The sequence below is a fragment of the Mytilus edulis genome, chromosome 8, assembly GCF_963676685.1.
Source record: "Mytilus edulis chromosome 8, xbMytEdul2.2, whole genome shotgun sequence".
NCBI classification, from domain to species: Eukaryota; Metazoa; Mollusca; class Bivalvia; order Mytilida; family Mytilidae; genus Mytilus; species Mytilus edulis.
This window is the reverse complement of record NC_092351.1, coordinates 86,037,536-86,053,126: the sequence shown is the minus strand read 5'-3', so window position 1 is coordinate 86,053,126 and position 15,591 is coordinate 86,037,536. Positions and strand designations below refer to the sequence as shown.

The 15,591-nt window shown below is 31.0% G+C and overlaps 1 protein-coding gene across 2 annotated transcripts; it reads left to right on the top strand.

Annotated features, from left to right (window-relative positions):
• The first annotated feature begins 12,075 nt into the window (after positions 1-12,075).
• Positions 12,076-15,591, top strand: LOC139486512 (uncharacterized). Of its 2 annotated transcripts, none has more exons than XM_071271419.1 (2): positions 12,076-12,481; positions 14,045-15,591. In XM_071271419.1, the coding sequence occupies exon 2, from the start codon at positions 14,058-14,060 to the stop codon at positions 15,267-15,269; it is 1,212 nt and encodes a 403-aa protein (XP_071127520.1). In that variant the 5' UTR covers positions 12,076-12,481; positions 14,045-14,057; the 3' UTR covers positions 15,270-15,591. The 2 variants fall into 2 exon arrangements, with proteins under 2 accessions (XP_071127520.1, XP_071127521.1); XM_071271420.1 differs by having other exon boundaries at positions 12,245-12,301; positions 14,045-15,272.

Below are 15,591 nucleotides of genomic sequence, written 5' to 3'. Positions count from 1 at the left end.
CCGATGCGCTAACCACTACACCACGAGATATTTCAAAATAACGCAACAATAAACCAAGTAAAAAAAACAACTAAAACTATGTCCAAAACGACCACAAGAAAACGAAACGAAAACGCTCATTTAACAAAAAACTGCAGAGAACTAAACATTGAGTAAGTTGTGATATGAGTGTCGATGAGAAAACTCTCCATCAGGGTGACAATTTGTAAAAGTAAACCATAATAGGTCAAAGTACGGCCTTCAACACTGAACATTGTCATTTTTCGTCTGATAAATACACAGTATGAAAAACACTTTTTTATGTTATGGTTGATATCAATTGCATAATAAGGCCTAATTCAACGTATTGCGATTAGTTATCAAAGGTACCAGGATTATAATTTATTACACCAAACGCGCGTTTCGTCTACATAAGATTCATTAGTGACGCTCATATCAAAATATTTATAAAGCCAAACAAGTACAAAGTTGAAGAACATTGAGGAGCCAAAATTAAAAAAAAGTTGTGCCAAATACGGCTAAGGTAATCTATGTCTGGGATAAGAAAATCCTTAGTTTTTGATGATTGGAAAATATATAGTTGTAAGGAATACAAGTACATCTAAACCAAAAAGCAGACTTAAAAAAAATCTCTCGGAACAATTAGAATATCAGTAAAATTATATACACAAGTATTAGTAAAACCAAGAAAATTAAAGGAAAGTAACATATACGTATTATGGAGAAAATCACTAAGAATAACATTTATATATGTTGTTTTTCTGTTTGTCTTTTTTATTTTTTGGCATGGCGTTGTCGATTTGTTTTAGATTTATGAGTTTGACTGTCCCTTTGGTATCTTTCGTCCCTCTTTTGTCAAAATAGACATTTTACAGTTTTTGGAGGAATTGTGTCAGAATATAATTTATAAATGATGATGCAACTAAATGCATACATAATAGTACAAATCTTCAATAATGTGATCAATACGAAAATTATATTATCATGGATGCAATGATAAAATGTTGTACGACAAACTTCTCGTCTAAAAAGGATAATCAACGAATGTTTTGTCTACAAAAAAAATCATTGTTACGCTCGAATAAGATAAATAAATTGAAGTGTCCAAAAGGAGAACGTCATCAAAAGTATTTCAAACAATCCTATTATTAACAGAGATTGGAAGGGTATATTTATCAATTTCTACACCATTTATTTTTCACGGAGCAAAGAATGATGGAACATTGATACATTCTTTTTATAATTAGGTCCCCAACCCATATGCGTATAAATCATGATATGACATCAAAACAAAAAAACATATATACAATTATTTAATATTCAATACTTACCACTACAAACTGCCCAGAGTCTGAAAAGACCAGTTTTTTGTGCTCGACCAATAAATCGAGCACACATTTTACTCGACTAGTCTCGACATTGTCTCGACTGTACTTAACTGTACTTGACTAAGTCTCGACTTTACTAACTTAGTCTGATTCAGTACTTGATGATCTTGGTGTAGTCTCAAATGGTCTCGACTAAGGCTCGACCTGTCTCGACCTGTCTCGACTAGTCTCGACTCAGTCTCAACCAGTCTCGACTTTCGAATATAGTCTTGACTGCCAATCTAACTAAATTAAATATTGATCTTACAAAGTTCAAGCTTATTTGGTGGTTTGATTTATTGCTGTGAAATGAAAGAATTTGATTTTTCAATAGGTAAAAATCAAAATGATTAAATTCAGATAGGCATCTTTAACTTTTTCAAATCAACTTTGACTTTCATCAAACTATGCAGCTATCTTAGATATATATCAAGCTTACTGCATCCCATGTCATTTTATTTTTTGTGGTCAAATTTAAGAATTAATTTAATCTAGGTAAAGAAAAAGCTAGGAGTTGCAGTTTTGGACAAAATAGAGATAGCACACTTTAATTTTTGAAATGTTTTTTTCAAATCATCTTGGATTTTCATCAAACTATACAGCTATCTTGGTGAGATTTTTCTACAGAATCCCAGGTTGAAATGAAGTTTGGTGTATTTCTGTCAAATTTAAGAATTAAATTAATCTAGATAAAAAGAACTAGAATTTGCAGTTCGGACTATATTCAGATAATACACTTTAACTTTTTTAAATATTTTTTTCAAATCAACTTAGATTTTCATTAAACTATACTACTACATTAGTAATATATTATTCGTACTGACATGACTGTATCCCAGGTTGTAATTTAGTTAAATGTATACTTAAGAATTTAATTAAGCTAGGTAAAAAAAGCTTGAATTTGCGGTTCAGACTATATTAAGATAGTACACTTTAATTCTTTTTATAACTTTTTTAAAATCCACTTGGATTTTCATTAAATTATACAGCTACCTTGGTAATATATTGATCTTACTGAATCATAGGTCATTATGTAGTTTGGTGTAAATCAGCCCATCTATCGAAATCAAATATTGATCTTACAAAATTCAAGCTTATTTGGTGGTTTTATTTATTGCTGTGAAATGAAATAATTTTATTTTACATTAGGTAAAAATAAAAATGATTAAATTCAGTTAGGCATCTTTAAGTTTTATTTATATTTTTTCCAATCAATTGTGATTTTTATCAAATTATAATCCCTGGTCATTATGTAGTATGGGTGTATTGCTGTCAAATTTGAGAATTAAATTAATCTAGGTAAAAGGCTAGGATTTGCAATTTCGGACAAAATAGAGATAGAACACTATAATTTCTCTTCAAACTATACAGCTATATTAGTAATATATTGATCTTACTAATTCCTAGGTTGTTACGTAGTAGGTAATCGAGGTAAAAAAGATGGATTTCAATTATGTAGATGTTTCAAAAACGTTCGACTTAACGAAATTGAAGAAACAATTAAAATATTAAAATGTGTGTGGAAGGGGTATCAAAATTTGATCATTATTCGTTTAAACAATTTCTTATAAAAAATATCAACTTTTTTATTTTCATGAAAATATATATTCAGCCAACAACAAAATAAATATATTAAAACTTACCTTATCATTGTATGCCATGGTATTCCCTTTTCAGATTAATGATAAAATATAATATTGACTTTATATATATTATGCAATTTCTTGTTTTGACTTGCTCATAATGTTTGCGGTTTTGATGTAAAACGTTGATGTCTTATTTGAACAAATGCATCCGTTATCTGATTGAAAGTGCTTGTCAACCTACATGTACTTCAGGGTGAACATGTTCATTTTAAATCATTCGACACATTGCAACAATTTAACGAGACGGTGTACAAATACAAAATTTAACTTGTCAGGGATTGATTTTAAATCAAAGAGTATGTATGAAAGCAGTGCATAAAAAGAAGCTAAGTATCATACTCTGGCTTCAAATCGTTATATCCCTCCTTCAAATCATGGAGTTTTAGAGACTCCGTTATATACATCATATGTACGTTTCTTGGAAAACTATGCGCCGGTTGGTTAGGAAGTTTTTTTTTTTATTTGATGAATGTATGTTAATCGGATGGAAATTTAAAAGGTTCATGTCAGTATTTTAATCTATGCATTCATCTGGAAGAACAAACTGGCATGCTCATGGAATGGTTTTTGTCATGTACCAAAAAATTTCACACAAATTACTGATCATTCCGATTATTAGAATAATAATATTCATTTTTTTTTCTTCAAATAATTCTGTCATACACCTGTCTACTCTAACATCGAACTTTATGTTTATTTTTTTGTTTTTGTTTTTTTAAGCGTCACTGATGAGTGTTTTGTGAAAGAAACGTGCGTTGAACGTACACATTTATAATCTTTGCGTCTTAGATAAGTGTATTTATCATATATGTATAGAAAATAATGGTTAAATTGTACCCCAATCAAAGGACTATAACATTCATAAATTTGAATTATTCCAGTCATCAACTACAATGTTTTTGAGGCGACGCTGAGAACCAGCTGTTCAAAAAGACGTGGGAAGAGTTTTGCATTCTAAATGAATTCACCACGCGTCATTAACATACTTATAATTTACTTCAAAAGCAACGAATACAAGGTTCAAAACTGTAAACAAAGGCAACAGTACTATACCACTGAACAAAAAACTACTGAGTTAGGACAAATGCATAACAATACAGCAGGTTTTATTGTGTTAACAAGCGCCAACAATAATATGTCTTTACATGATACAGTAGTGTAACATTGCAACATAAAAAAACTCTATAAATGTCAACCGAAATAATTCAAATCAATCATAAAGACATTTAAACAAAATCTAGTAAGCATATACTGATCTAATAAGTTTGATCTATAACACAACGTTAAACACAAAGTGAATCCAGAAATATGATTTGGACGTATGAAAATAATGAGGTAGATGATTGTGATAACTTATCAAATTAAAATATTTAGATCGGTAGAATTCACTTTGATGCATATGAAAACAAACAAATAATAGAAAAAAAAGGTGTCCATGATCTTGTAAGATGTTGGCCTAAGCATTCCGATAGTTCACTTAACATCTTACAATATTCAAATGACGTGAGACATTAAAACACATCTTACAATATTCAAATGGCATGAGACATTAAAACACATCTTACAATATTCAAATGACATGAGACATTAAAACACATCTTACAATATTCAAATGACGTGAGATATTAAAACATATCTTACAATATTCAAATGACATGAGACATTAAAACACATCTTACAATATTCAAATGACGTGAGACATTAAAACACATCTTACAATATTCAAATAACATAAGACATTAAAACACATCTTACAATATTCAAATGACATGAGACATTAAAACACATCTTACAATATTCAAATGACATGAGACATTAAAACACATCTTACAATATTCAAATGACATGAGACATTAAAACACATCTTACAATATTCAAATGACGTGAGATATTAAAACATATCTTACAATATTCAAATGACATGAGACATTAAAACACATCTTACAATATTCAAATGACGTGAGACATTAAAACACATCTTACAATATTCAAATGACATGAGACATTAAAACACATCTTACAATATTCAAATGACATGAGACATTAAAACACATCTTACAATATTCAAATGACATGAGACATTAAAACACATCTTACAATATTCAAATGACATGAGACATTAAAACAGTTTTTGTACTTCATGTTCTTGTATTGGAATTTATAGGAAACAAATGCAGCCATTTTAAAAAGGGGGGTTCCTAACCCAGGACAAAAAGGGGGGGGGGGGTATCCAATTACATGTCCGCTTTCAAATGCATTGATCGTTCAAAAAAAAGGAGGGTTCCAACCCCCGGAACCCCCACTCTGGATCCGCGCCTGAAATGTACATATTTGTAAAATGATCAAAGATACCAGGATAAAAATAGTGTACATTAGTCTCGTGTGTCGTATAAAAAAGACTAATCGGTGACACTGAATTCATATTAGAGTATATAAAACAAAAACAAGTTCGATGTTATAGAATACCTGTGTATGAAAAAATTATTTGATGAAAAACACATGAATATTCTCATTTTGTTAATCGAAATAATCATTTCTTTATTTAAGCAATTGAATAATGTGCGTTAAATAGTTTTACACTTTACATGCTTAGTGTGTGTTTAAAAATTAGTCCTTACCAACGTACATTTAAATAATGTGCTTTAAATAGTTTTTTTTAGTTTAAACATATTTTATTTATAGTGGATTGGGAAACAAGTTTTGCAACTTATATTCATCCCTTTCCACTTTGCGGGTGCGAGTGCTGCCTTGTAGGGGCATTAGCCTACTCTTTTTCGAAATCTACAAGTGTGTCTTTAACGTGCAAGAGATATGGCTCTCTCTTAACACGGGTCAGCCATTTATCGTCCCCTTCCGACGGACTATTATCGTTTACTCAAGACAAAACAATAGTGTCAAGGGAGTTTTTTTCACTTAATGTGTGATTATAAATCAGTCCTTACCAACATACATTTGTATTTGTAAACCTTCATGTGTTTACAGAATGCATTGTAGCCATATTATGCATCCTACAAATGAACAGGATTGCCCTGAGATACATGTAGGTTGACAAGCACTTTCTATATAATACAACATATAACGGATAATACATCTACGTTTACTACAAGCCAGAAGGCCAATACATTTAAGTACATTTTATATGATATAGTCAACATTTCTTTTATCGTTAATTGGAAGAGAGAACATGATGGCACCAAATGATAAAGTCGGTAGTACAGCATTGATCTTGTTGTTGGCTGTTTATTTTCATAAGATAAGTTTAAATATATTTGTTTATAGTGAATCAGGAAACAAGTTTTGCAACTTATACATGTTATATTAATCCCTTTTCACTCATAAGTTTGAAAAACGTGTTTGTGTTTTGGAATGATTATTATTCAGAATAAGTTATAGCGCTTATTTAATGAATTGTTAAAATGAATGTTAATAAAATATTGATATCCCAACAAAATACATTTTATGATTTTACCTTCAATTTCTAAAAACTGAACGGTTTGAAAACAACTAAGTTATTGAAATCCACCAATCATTGTAATCAATAAGGTTTTATATATACTAGTATATAATCAAATAAAGTACTATGTTTATGAATCTGATGTTTTTTAAATTGTATTTTTTATAACGTTACTACATTTCTTATTCGTAATTTGAGTGTACAATAAAATGTGTAGTATTTGGTAGGAATATGTCTGGACACATTATAACGAAAATTGAATTACAGCAGACTCCATTGAGTGTGTAGCCAAAGGTAATATCTTTGGTTAGCTTGCTTGTTAGCTTAACCGTGAAGTCATTGTTAGGTTAGATAAACTACCCTTCTTTAAGAATAGACTAGTCCGACAGAAAACAAATCTGTCTGTTGGACTATGCTACTTTGAAAGGAGGGTAGTATACCTAACCTAACAATGACTTCACGGTTCAGCTAACAAGCAAGCTAACCAAAGATATTACCTTTGGCTACACACTCAATGGAATCTGCTGTAAGTAATTGTAGCAGTCAATATTATTTGGTGAGTTTGTGAAACCAGCGTACCCATGGTAACACAAACGGATATAAAGTGTATATGTCACTTAGAAAGGGACGCGCTGTCAATTTATCTCTTGAAAACAGATTAATTTATCAACATAGTATCATTACGAGCCTTATATGACAGAGGTACTTTAAAAGAAAAATGTATCTAAATGCACTATTTATTTGGCATCATTTTATGCACTTTTATGCATTTGGTGAACTTAAAACTATTGTCTGATCGGTTGTCAGGGGGAATTTTCAAAACATATATAAATAAATTCCATTAAATAATTTGTGGAAGGGCAGACTGCAAAACCTCAGAGGTTGAATACTTACAACTAATTACCCTTTATAACACACATATGAAATGAAGTTTGTTGGAAGTTATTCCTTTTTAAGACCCACCAGAAAAGTTTGTCGTCGTTGTAATAGCCTATTAGAAAGGTATTTCTCTTGACCCATTTATTTCTTCTTCTTGTACAGTAATTTTTTAATGAATATAAGGAATAATCCTACAGCCTGAATATGTATACAAATAATGGAATCCGACAACGAGAGGCTATATCAGATATGCACAAAAACGATCCACTTGAATTCGCACCTACCACAATCGACTTGTTTTTTTTCTCTATTATTTGAAAGTTCAATTCAATATTTGTAGTGAGACACAGACATAAGATACAGAGGTAAATAATTCAATATTTACAACAATTTAGTTTTAAACTTCGTAAATTTCGATTTTAATTCACATTCACTGAGTATTAATTTTATCAATAATATTTGCCTTATATAAACGAAATTGTTATATCGAGATCTCGAATTGTTATATCGAGATCTCGAATTGTTATATCGAGATCTCGAATTATCAAATCGTTATCTCGATTTGTTATATCATTATCTCGATTTATTATATCGAGATCTCGGATTATTATATTGTTATCTCGGTTTAATATATCGTTATCTTGAGAAAACGAAACTGTTATATCGAGACCTGGGTTTAATAGATCGAGATCTCGATAAAAAAATATATCGTTTTCTCGAGAAAACGAAACTGTTATATCGAGATCTCGGATTATTATATCGTTATCTCGATTTATTAAAACGAGATCTCGGATTATTTAATCGTTATCTCGGTTAAATATATCGAGATGTCGATTAGAAAATATCGTTATCTCGATAAAATGAATCTGTATTTCTGAATTCCGTCATTGTGATGTTATCTTACTACGGAAGCCGTAAGGGGACACACAAAACATTAGAATTTTTTTTTTAATTCGAGATTACGATAAAACATTACCGTTTTACCGAGATCTCGATAAAAAATATATCGTTATCTCGATTAAACGAAATTTTTATATCGAGATCTCGGATTATTAAATCGTTATCTCGATTTATTATATTATTACCTCGATTTATTATATCGAGATCTCGGATTATTATATCGAGATCTCGGATTATTATATCGAGATCTCGGATTATTAAATCGTTATCTCGATTTATTATATCGTTATCTCGATAAAACAAAACTGTTATATCGAGATCTCGGATTATTATATCGTTATCTCGATTTATTAAAACGAGATCTCGGATTTTTAAATCGTTATCTCCGTTATCTCGGTTGAATTTATCGAGATCTCGATTAAAATATATCGTTATCTCGATAAAACGAATCTGTATTTCTGAATTCTTCCTTGTTATGTTATCTTACAAATATTCAAATTAATATCAGAAACAAAAATTCAAAGCACTCTTTAAAATTTTTAACTTGATTCATTTATTTTTTTAGTTTCCGTAAGGGGACACTACGGAAGCGTATATTACCCTCGTTTTAATACTTATAATCCATGAAGGCGATATAACTTTTAGCGGGAAACTGCTTTATTTCTCATTACTGCGATTTATTTTTTTCGACAACATGCCTAACAAGGCATTAAGCCGATTTGTTTTTTATCGCCTTAAAAATAAATCGTTTTAAATAACGCGACATATTATCGAAACGAGAAAAAAAATTACGATTAATTTATAAGTCAATAAAAATATCATGCAATAATAATAAATTGCCTTTTTTTCTTATTACTGCGATTTATTTTTTTCGACAAAATGCCTAACAAGGCATTTAGCCGATTTGTTTTTTATCGCCATAAAAATAAATCGTTTTAAATAACGCGACAAATTATCAAAACGAGAAACAATTTTACGATTAATTTATAAGTCAATAAAAATATCATGCAATAATAATAAATTGCCTTTTTTTCTTCGATATATTGTTTTATAAAGCAACACATTGTTTTAAATTAAGGCGAGCAACGGGAAAGTTTACAGCTAAATCGAGATAAATGTGGCACGATTTTAACCTGTTCATTTTCATTTTGACTTTGGAAGGATCAGGTCGCCATCACATTTGAGCATTTTATTTCAAGCAAATGGAGGTAAGATAAGAAACAATTTATTAAATGATATCTCGCCGCGATATAGCCTTGTTGTGCTCATGTGGCGTTAAACAAACAACAATCAATCAATCAATCATTAACTTATTGTTGTAAAAAAACTTCTATAAAAAGGCTTTTCCACGTGTCTGCCGTAGTATACACACGTTAGGGGAATTTTGTTTTTGATGCAAAAAAAAACACAACCCTTTTTCTCCAGCTGTGAAAGTAAAATGGTCGCCTCATAAAATAATCAGGTTTAACTATAAATTAACATAGGGTGTCACGAAATTTACGTTGGAGAGAGCCAGTCGAGTTCTGATTTTTTTAATTCACAGTTGCGGCAAAATAAGATCCTTTGATGTTTTAATACTGAGTCACTACGAGTTCATTTGAACTATATAGACCCCCTCCCCCTATATAAAGTTCCAATGACTGTTCTTGTGACTCTTGTTACTTCGAAGTGTTCAGCGAGAAAAAAAATCTCGTGCAGTACTGAAAAAATGACGGGGCAGATTAATTATAATTGTTCGGTTAATATAAAAAAGAAGATGTGGTGTAATTGCCAATGAGACAACTCTTCACAAGAGACCAAATGACACAGAAATTAACAACTATTATAGGTCACCGTACGGCCTTGAACAATGGGCAAAGCCCCTACCGCAATGTTTTTGTGTGTGCAATAAACAGTACAAAGACGACAAATTTTGTCAACTGTTTTCTGTTCTTTAGTCAGGTTGTTGTCTCTTTAGCACATTCCCAATTTCCATTCTCAAATTTAGTAAACAAAAATTTCCCTCTATGATCTATCCTTATTTTCCATATTTTTTTTACAATAAATACTGACATGACGTATTGTTAACTTCGTATTAAAAATAAGCTGTTTTAGTCCGCCATACCAGGAATAAATAAATGACTGTCTAATCATGTTGAACATTACAGCCATCGGATTTGACTATGTACGTTCAATCAAAAACTTTGATTACCTTTCTTGCTAGCTGAAGCGTAACATCGTTCTTAGGTTTACCTTTACTACCCTAATTTGAGAGTGGACTAATCAATTTATCGTCTTTTGGACTAAACTACTTCAAAATAAGGGTAATAAAGGTAAACCTTATAAGCTAATAACGACTTTACGCTTCAGCAAGGTTGCTAACAAAAGATTTTGTTTGAACCTGTACATACTCAAGTCCGATTGCTGTAATGTCTGTATTATAAGCTAGTTTAAAAAATGAGGGAAATTTGATGTCACACGCCAAGCTGACAAACTATGGCACTTTATAATGTGATTAAATCTTTTGATCTGTTCTTGTATTTTACAGGTCAGCTTAGAGATCCCTTGCAACTACTGTAAGTATAATATGTGTATGAACAGAGATGTGGTAACGTTATATCATCGTATATGGCAAGCAGTTCTCGTCAAAACTATGTTTAAAACATTTTTCGAAAAATTAACACACTGAGAATTAAAAAAAACCACAGATTAAAAAACCTGAAAACACACACTAAGAATAAAAACATACACATTGAGATATCAAAAAGACGCACTGAGATTACAAAAATATAAATAACACACAGTGAGCTTTGAAAATTACACACTGAGACTTCAAAAATTACACAATGAGATTTATGTACATGTTGTGTGCAAGTTGTAAAAAGTAAAATAACAAAAAATCCGAATTCCAAGGACAATTCTAAAGAGAAAGTCCTTATTATCACATGGCAAAAACAAGGGGATGGCTCAAACACATCAAACGAATGGAGAGCAACTGTCATATTCCTGACTTGGTACAGGCATTTTATAATGTAAAAAGTTGTGGATTAAACCTGTTTTTAAAGTTTTAAATACATACAGATGCATTAGAACTCTCGAGTTTCCTAATAATGTCAATTAAAGATACAGGAGATTTAGGGAAATTCTTCACATCTTTACTAATCGTAACTTAAACAGACCTTGGACTGCTGATGACATAAACTTAATCGAAATAACAATTTGAGCCATGAACTCAGGCTACAAATTAAAAGCGAGTTCTGTCTCCTAGTTGTTTAAGATTGTAATAGATACAGATTAGATATGCAAATTAGATCTGTGCGCAGAAAAAGTGCGCACAAATCTCATTGTGTAATTTTCAATTCTCAGGATGTGTTTTTTAGTTTATTTCATCTCAGTGTTTTTCTTTCTAATTCTCAGTGTGTAAATTTTTCGAAAAATGGTTTAAACATACTGAGTTTTGACGTGAACGGCTTGCAATAAACGTGGCAATTATGGGTATCCCATACCTTGTTTCCATATCAAACGTGGAATATTAGTAAAATTAATTAACATGAAAAATATACATAATTAATTTATCAATATCTAAAATTGGTGAATGTTGCATACTCATTTCTGAGTAATTTACCTTTGAACCATGGTCTCCAATCATTGGAGTTTTTTAACATAAAGTGTCTTGAAACTTTATGTGAGTCACTGAGTGGCTTGATATATATTTCAGTGCAGATATCTAGCTTCTACTTCTTTTAAAAACAGCGACAAAAAGACTCAAGTCAACATCATTGGAGGTTTTATTATGTTATATTTTCCATTTGTAAACTCAGTTAAAATGTCAAAATATATCTATAACTTTTGAAGCTATTGATACATTTTAATTTTGTTTTAATTTATAAAATGGCAAATATAACAAAACAACGCTCTTCGGTCTTCACCTGAGCACTCGTACATATAGAATAAAAGTATATTAGATTCTTGAAAAAATAAGTATGACATTTATAAAATATAGGTGTTTGCAATAATTCACTTGTTTAATATTTTCAGCTAGTCTATTAGACCTTCCTGAAGAATTAGTGATAATGGTACTTAGTTATATTCCTGTGTCGGAGTTACTTTATACAGTCTGTAAAATATGCAGAGGTCTAAAGGATGTTGTGCGAAAAATGCAAAGCTTGTGGACTATTGTAGAATTTGACGATTCCTATACCATGTATACTATAGACATTGCAATGATGGAAATGATCGTGAAAAATAATCAGCTTGTATGTCTCAATCTAAGTAACCAAAATATTACTTTTGGGTCACACATATTTACCAAATTGATGCTAAAGCTTACTCCTACTATTCAAGAATTGTATGTAGCAGAAACACCGCTAAACAATCTTGCATTTGTAATGTCCTTGCGAAATTTAACCACCCTTGATATAAGTGGGACATCAATAAATGATAACCAAGTAGTAATATTGTCACATGCTTCACAACTGAGACACCTTTATATTTCATTCACTAAGGTTACTGCTGCAACCATTGCAGATTTGTCTCGAAATTTCAAATTTCTTGTCATTTTTGATGCATGTCAAATTTATTTTATGTTTACTGATATTTGTTTGATTGTATCATCATGTGAGCAACTTAGATTTTTACATGTTTCATTCTTTTCACAGTTTGACATAGATCAAGCTGTTCAGTATGTAAATCAACAGCTTTCAATTGAAAGACAATTGAAGCTGACTGTATTTTAAGTTATATATTGTCGCATATATAGGGTATGAACTTTAAGTTTATATATGTACAGTGTATAGACATATTTTGACAACAAATAAGTAAAACTACGCCACTACTCGGTTCAAGTAGAAAAATATGTTTTTTATGACGTTTTTAGACACATATCTTCTTGCACCAGTTGATACAAGTTTATCTTTTAAAACGTATCAACCCTATGTTCTTACTTCAAATCCTAGCATTTAGTGCTGGTCGTTTTGTCCTAAAACTGCAAATACAGATACTTGAATGGTTCAAACAATATTTTTATGTTTACCAAAATACTAAAATCATATGATATGAATCAAATATCATTTTTTGCATTTATATTTTTTTTTAATTGTCGAAGTTCAAATTATTTGAAAATATTTTTATATGGGTATTTATCTGTGGTCACTACGATAAAGATATATATGTGTATAGTGCATATATCTTAAATGTGTTGCATCAAATTTGGAGAGAGGAAATCTCTAATTTTTTAATTTTATTAACAAAAATGCATTGTTTGAAAGAATTCATGGCAATTTTTGAAAGCGTGAAATAAATTATGAAAGTGCTGCTCAGAGTAGGATTGGGAATGATAATCTAAAATTCAGATTTTCAAGATATTGTTTCTCCTGTATTAGTTACAACTGCATTTACTGGTAGTATTAAACTTCAGGGATTTTTTCTATATGTTTGTAAGATGTATGTAGATATGTTTGCTGAATTTGTAAATAAACCAAAAAGGTAACTTCCATGTTCGTTGGCTCATATTTTGTTTTCTGCAAAAAAAGTTGTGAATTTGCGAGATCTGCAACATATTCAGAAAATAGTAATGTAGAAGGAACTGATAAATTAATAAGGTCATAACGAAAGTATTTAAGTACGTGCAGTTGCGTCAACAAAAAGTCATCATGAAATGTACAATACAATATGAACCCCTAATTTAAATAGAATGAAAAGTTGAACTTAAAACTGGCTTTATTCTCAATCTGTGACCTCCAACATGCTTGCCTCATTATAAGCATGTTTTAGTTACGATTTTGCTTTTGAAGTATATAACCGTTTACTTTTTTTTTCAGAACATATTATAAAATGGCTGACACTGTAAATCCTTTGCGTTACCCAGGTGACACTGCTTCAACGGATGAGTTAGTTGCTTATTATTTTACTTCTTCATATACGGCTAAAGAAATAGCTGGATTTTTACTTTTCGTTCATAATAAATTTGTTAGTGTTAAGACAGTCTACAGAATGATGAAAAGACTTCGACTGAGAAGATATGGTGCAGAGAGTCCATTGATTAATATCGTTCAAAAGATAATTCAACTGCACAAACAAGGATACTCTAATATTGGATATAGAGCAATGTGGAAAATACTTAATTCTTGCTGTGGCATCAATGCTACTCAGGAAACGGTGAGAATTGCACTGAAAGCTATACATTATGATGGTGTAGTTGCAAGATCTCGACGTCGACTTGTGCGAAGAAGATATTGTAATCTAGGACCAAATTTTTGTATTCACATAGATGGATATGATAAACTCAAACCCTTTGGAATATCAGTGCATGGAGCAATCGATGGCTTTTCTCGAAAAATCATTTGGCTAACTGCAAGTCATACGAATAAAAACCCACGTAATGTTGCGCTTAATTTTGTAGAATTCCTTAGACAATCCAAGCGTGTTCCACGATTGGTTCGGTCAGATGCTGGTACGGAGAACGTTATTATAAGGTCGATACAAATAGCGTTACGTGCAGTTCACAATGATAACATGTCAGGGTACAGAAGTTTTTCTGAGGGGCGATCAACTGGGAATCAAAGGATTGAGATGCTGTGGAGTTTTCTGTGTCCTTACTTCACCACATTCTGGAGAAATATGTTTAAAGACATGATAGATAACGGAGAGCTCAATAACACAAATCCAGTTCATCTAGAGTGTGTACGTTTTTGTTTCCTGCCAGTTATACAACAACATTTAGATATTTTCAAAAATATGTGGAATAGTCATAGAATTCGGTCACAACGTCAAGTTGATCAAAACTATGGCGTCCCGGATGTTATGTACAACCAGCCACTACTTTATGACGCTGTCGACTATTCCTATGACATACCATGTGACGAAAGTATCTTTGATGACATTACTAGGCTCTACACCAAACCAATGCTGCCCAGAGGCTGTTCAGAAGAGTTCTGTCAATTCATCCAGCAAATTACAAATGTGAATCTGGATGATTTCAACGTCGTGGACACACCACAGGAAGCAAAAACACTATTTTGTATGCTTACTTCTGTTCTCCCTTGAGATACGAATCCTAAACCTTTACTATTTTGAAAAAAAAGTGTTTATGAAAGCTGTGTTTTGCTAGGTTTTTGATTATTGATTTTAGTTTATTTCTCATCAACGTGTGAAAATGTTCGAGATATATATGAATTCATGGGTATCGACTTTTATTATTCTATCAGAAATCAGTTTATTTTGGAAAATTGTTAACCAACCCACATTTCTGTTTTCAATAGTGAAGAATTAAGTAAACTTATATTATCGTTATGAAAATTATTTGTTATTTGCCGCTGTAAGTAAAACAGCAATCAATTTAATAAAGACATATACATATATAACAAAA

Bases quoted from the DNA above. Each gene is read 5' to 3' on its own strand.
- LOC139486512 (XM_071271419.1), top strand. From the start codon at position 14,058: ATGGCTGACACTGTAAATCCTTTGCGTTACCCAGGTGACACTGCTTCA.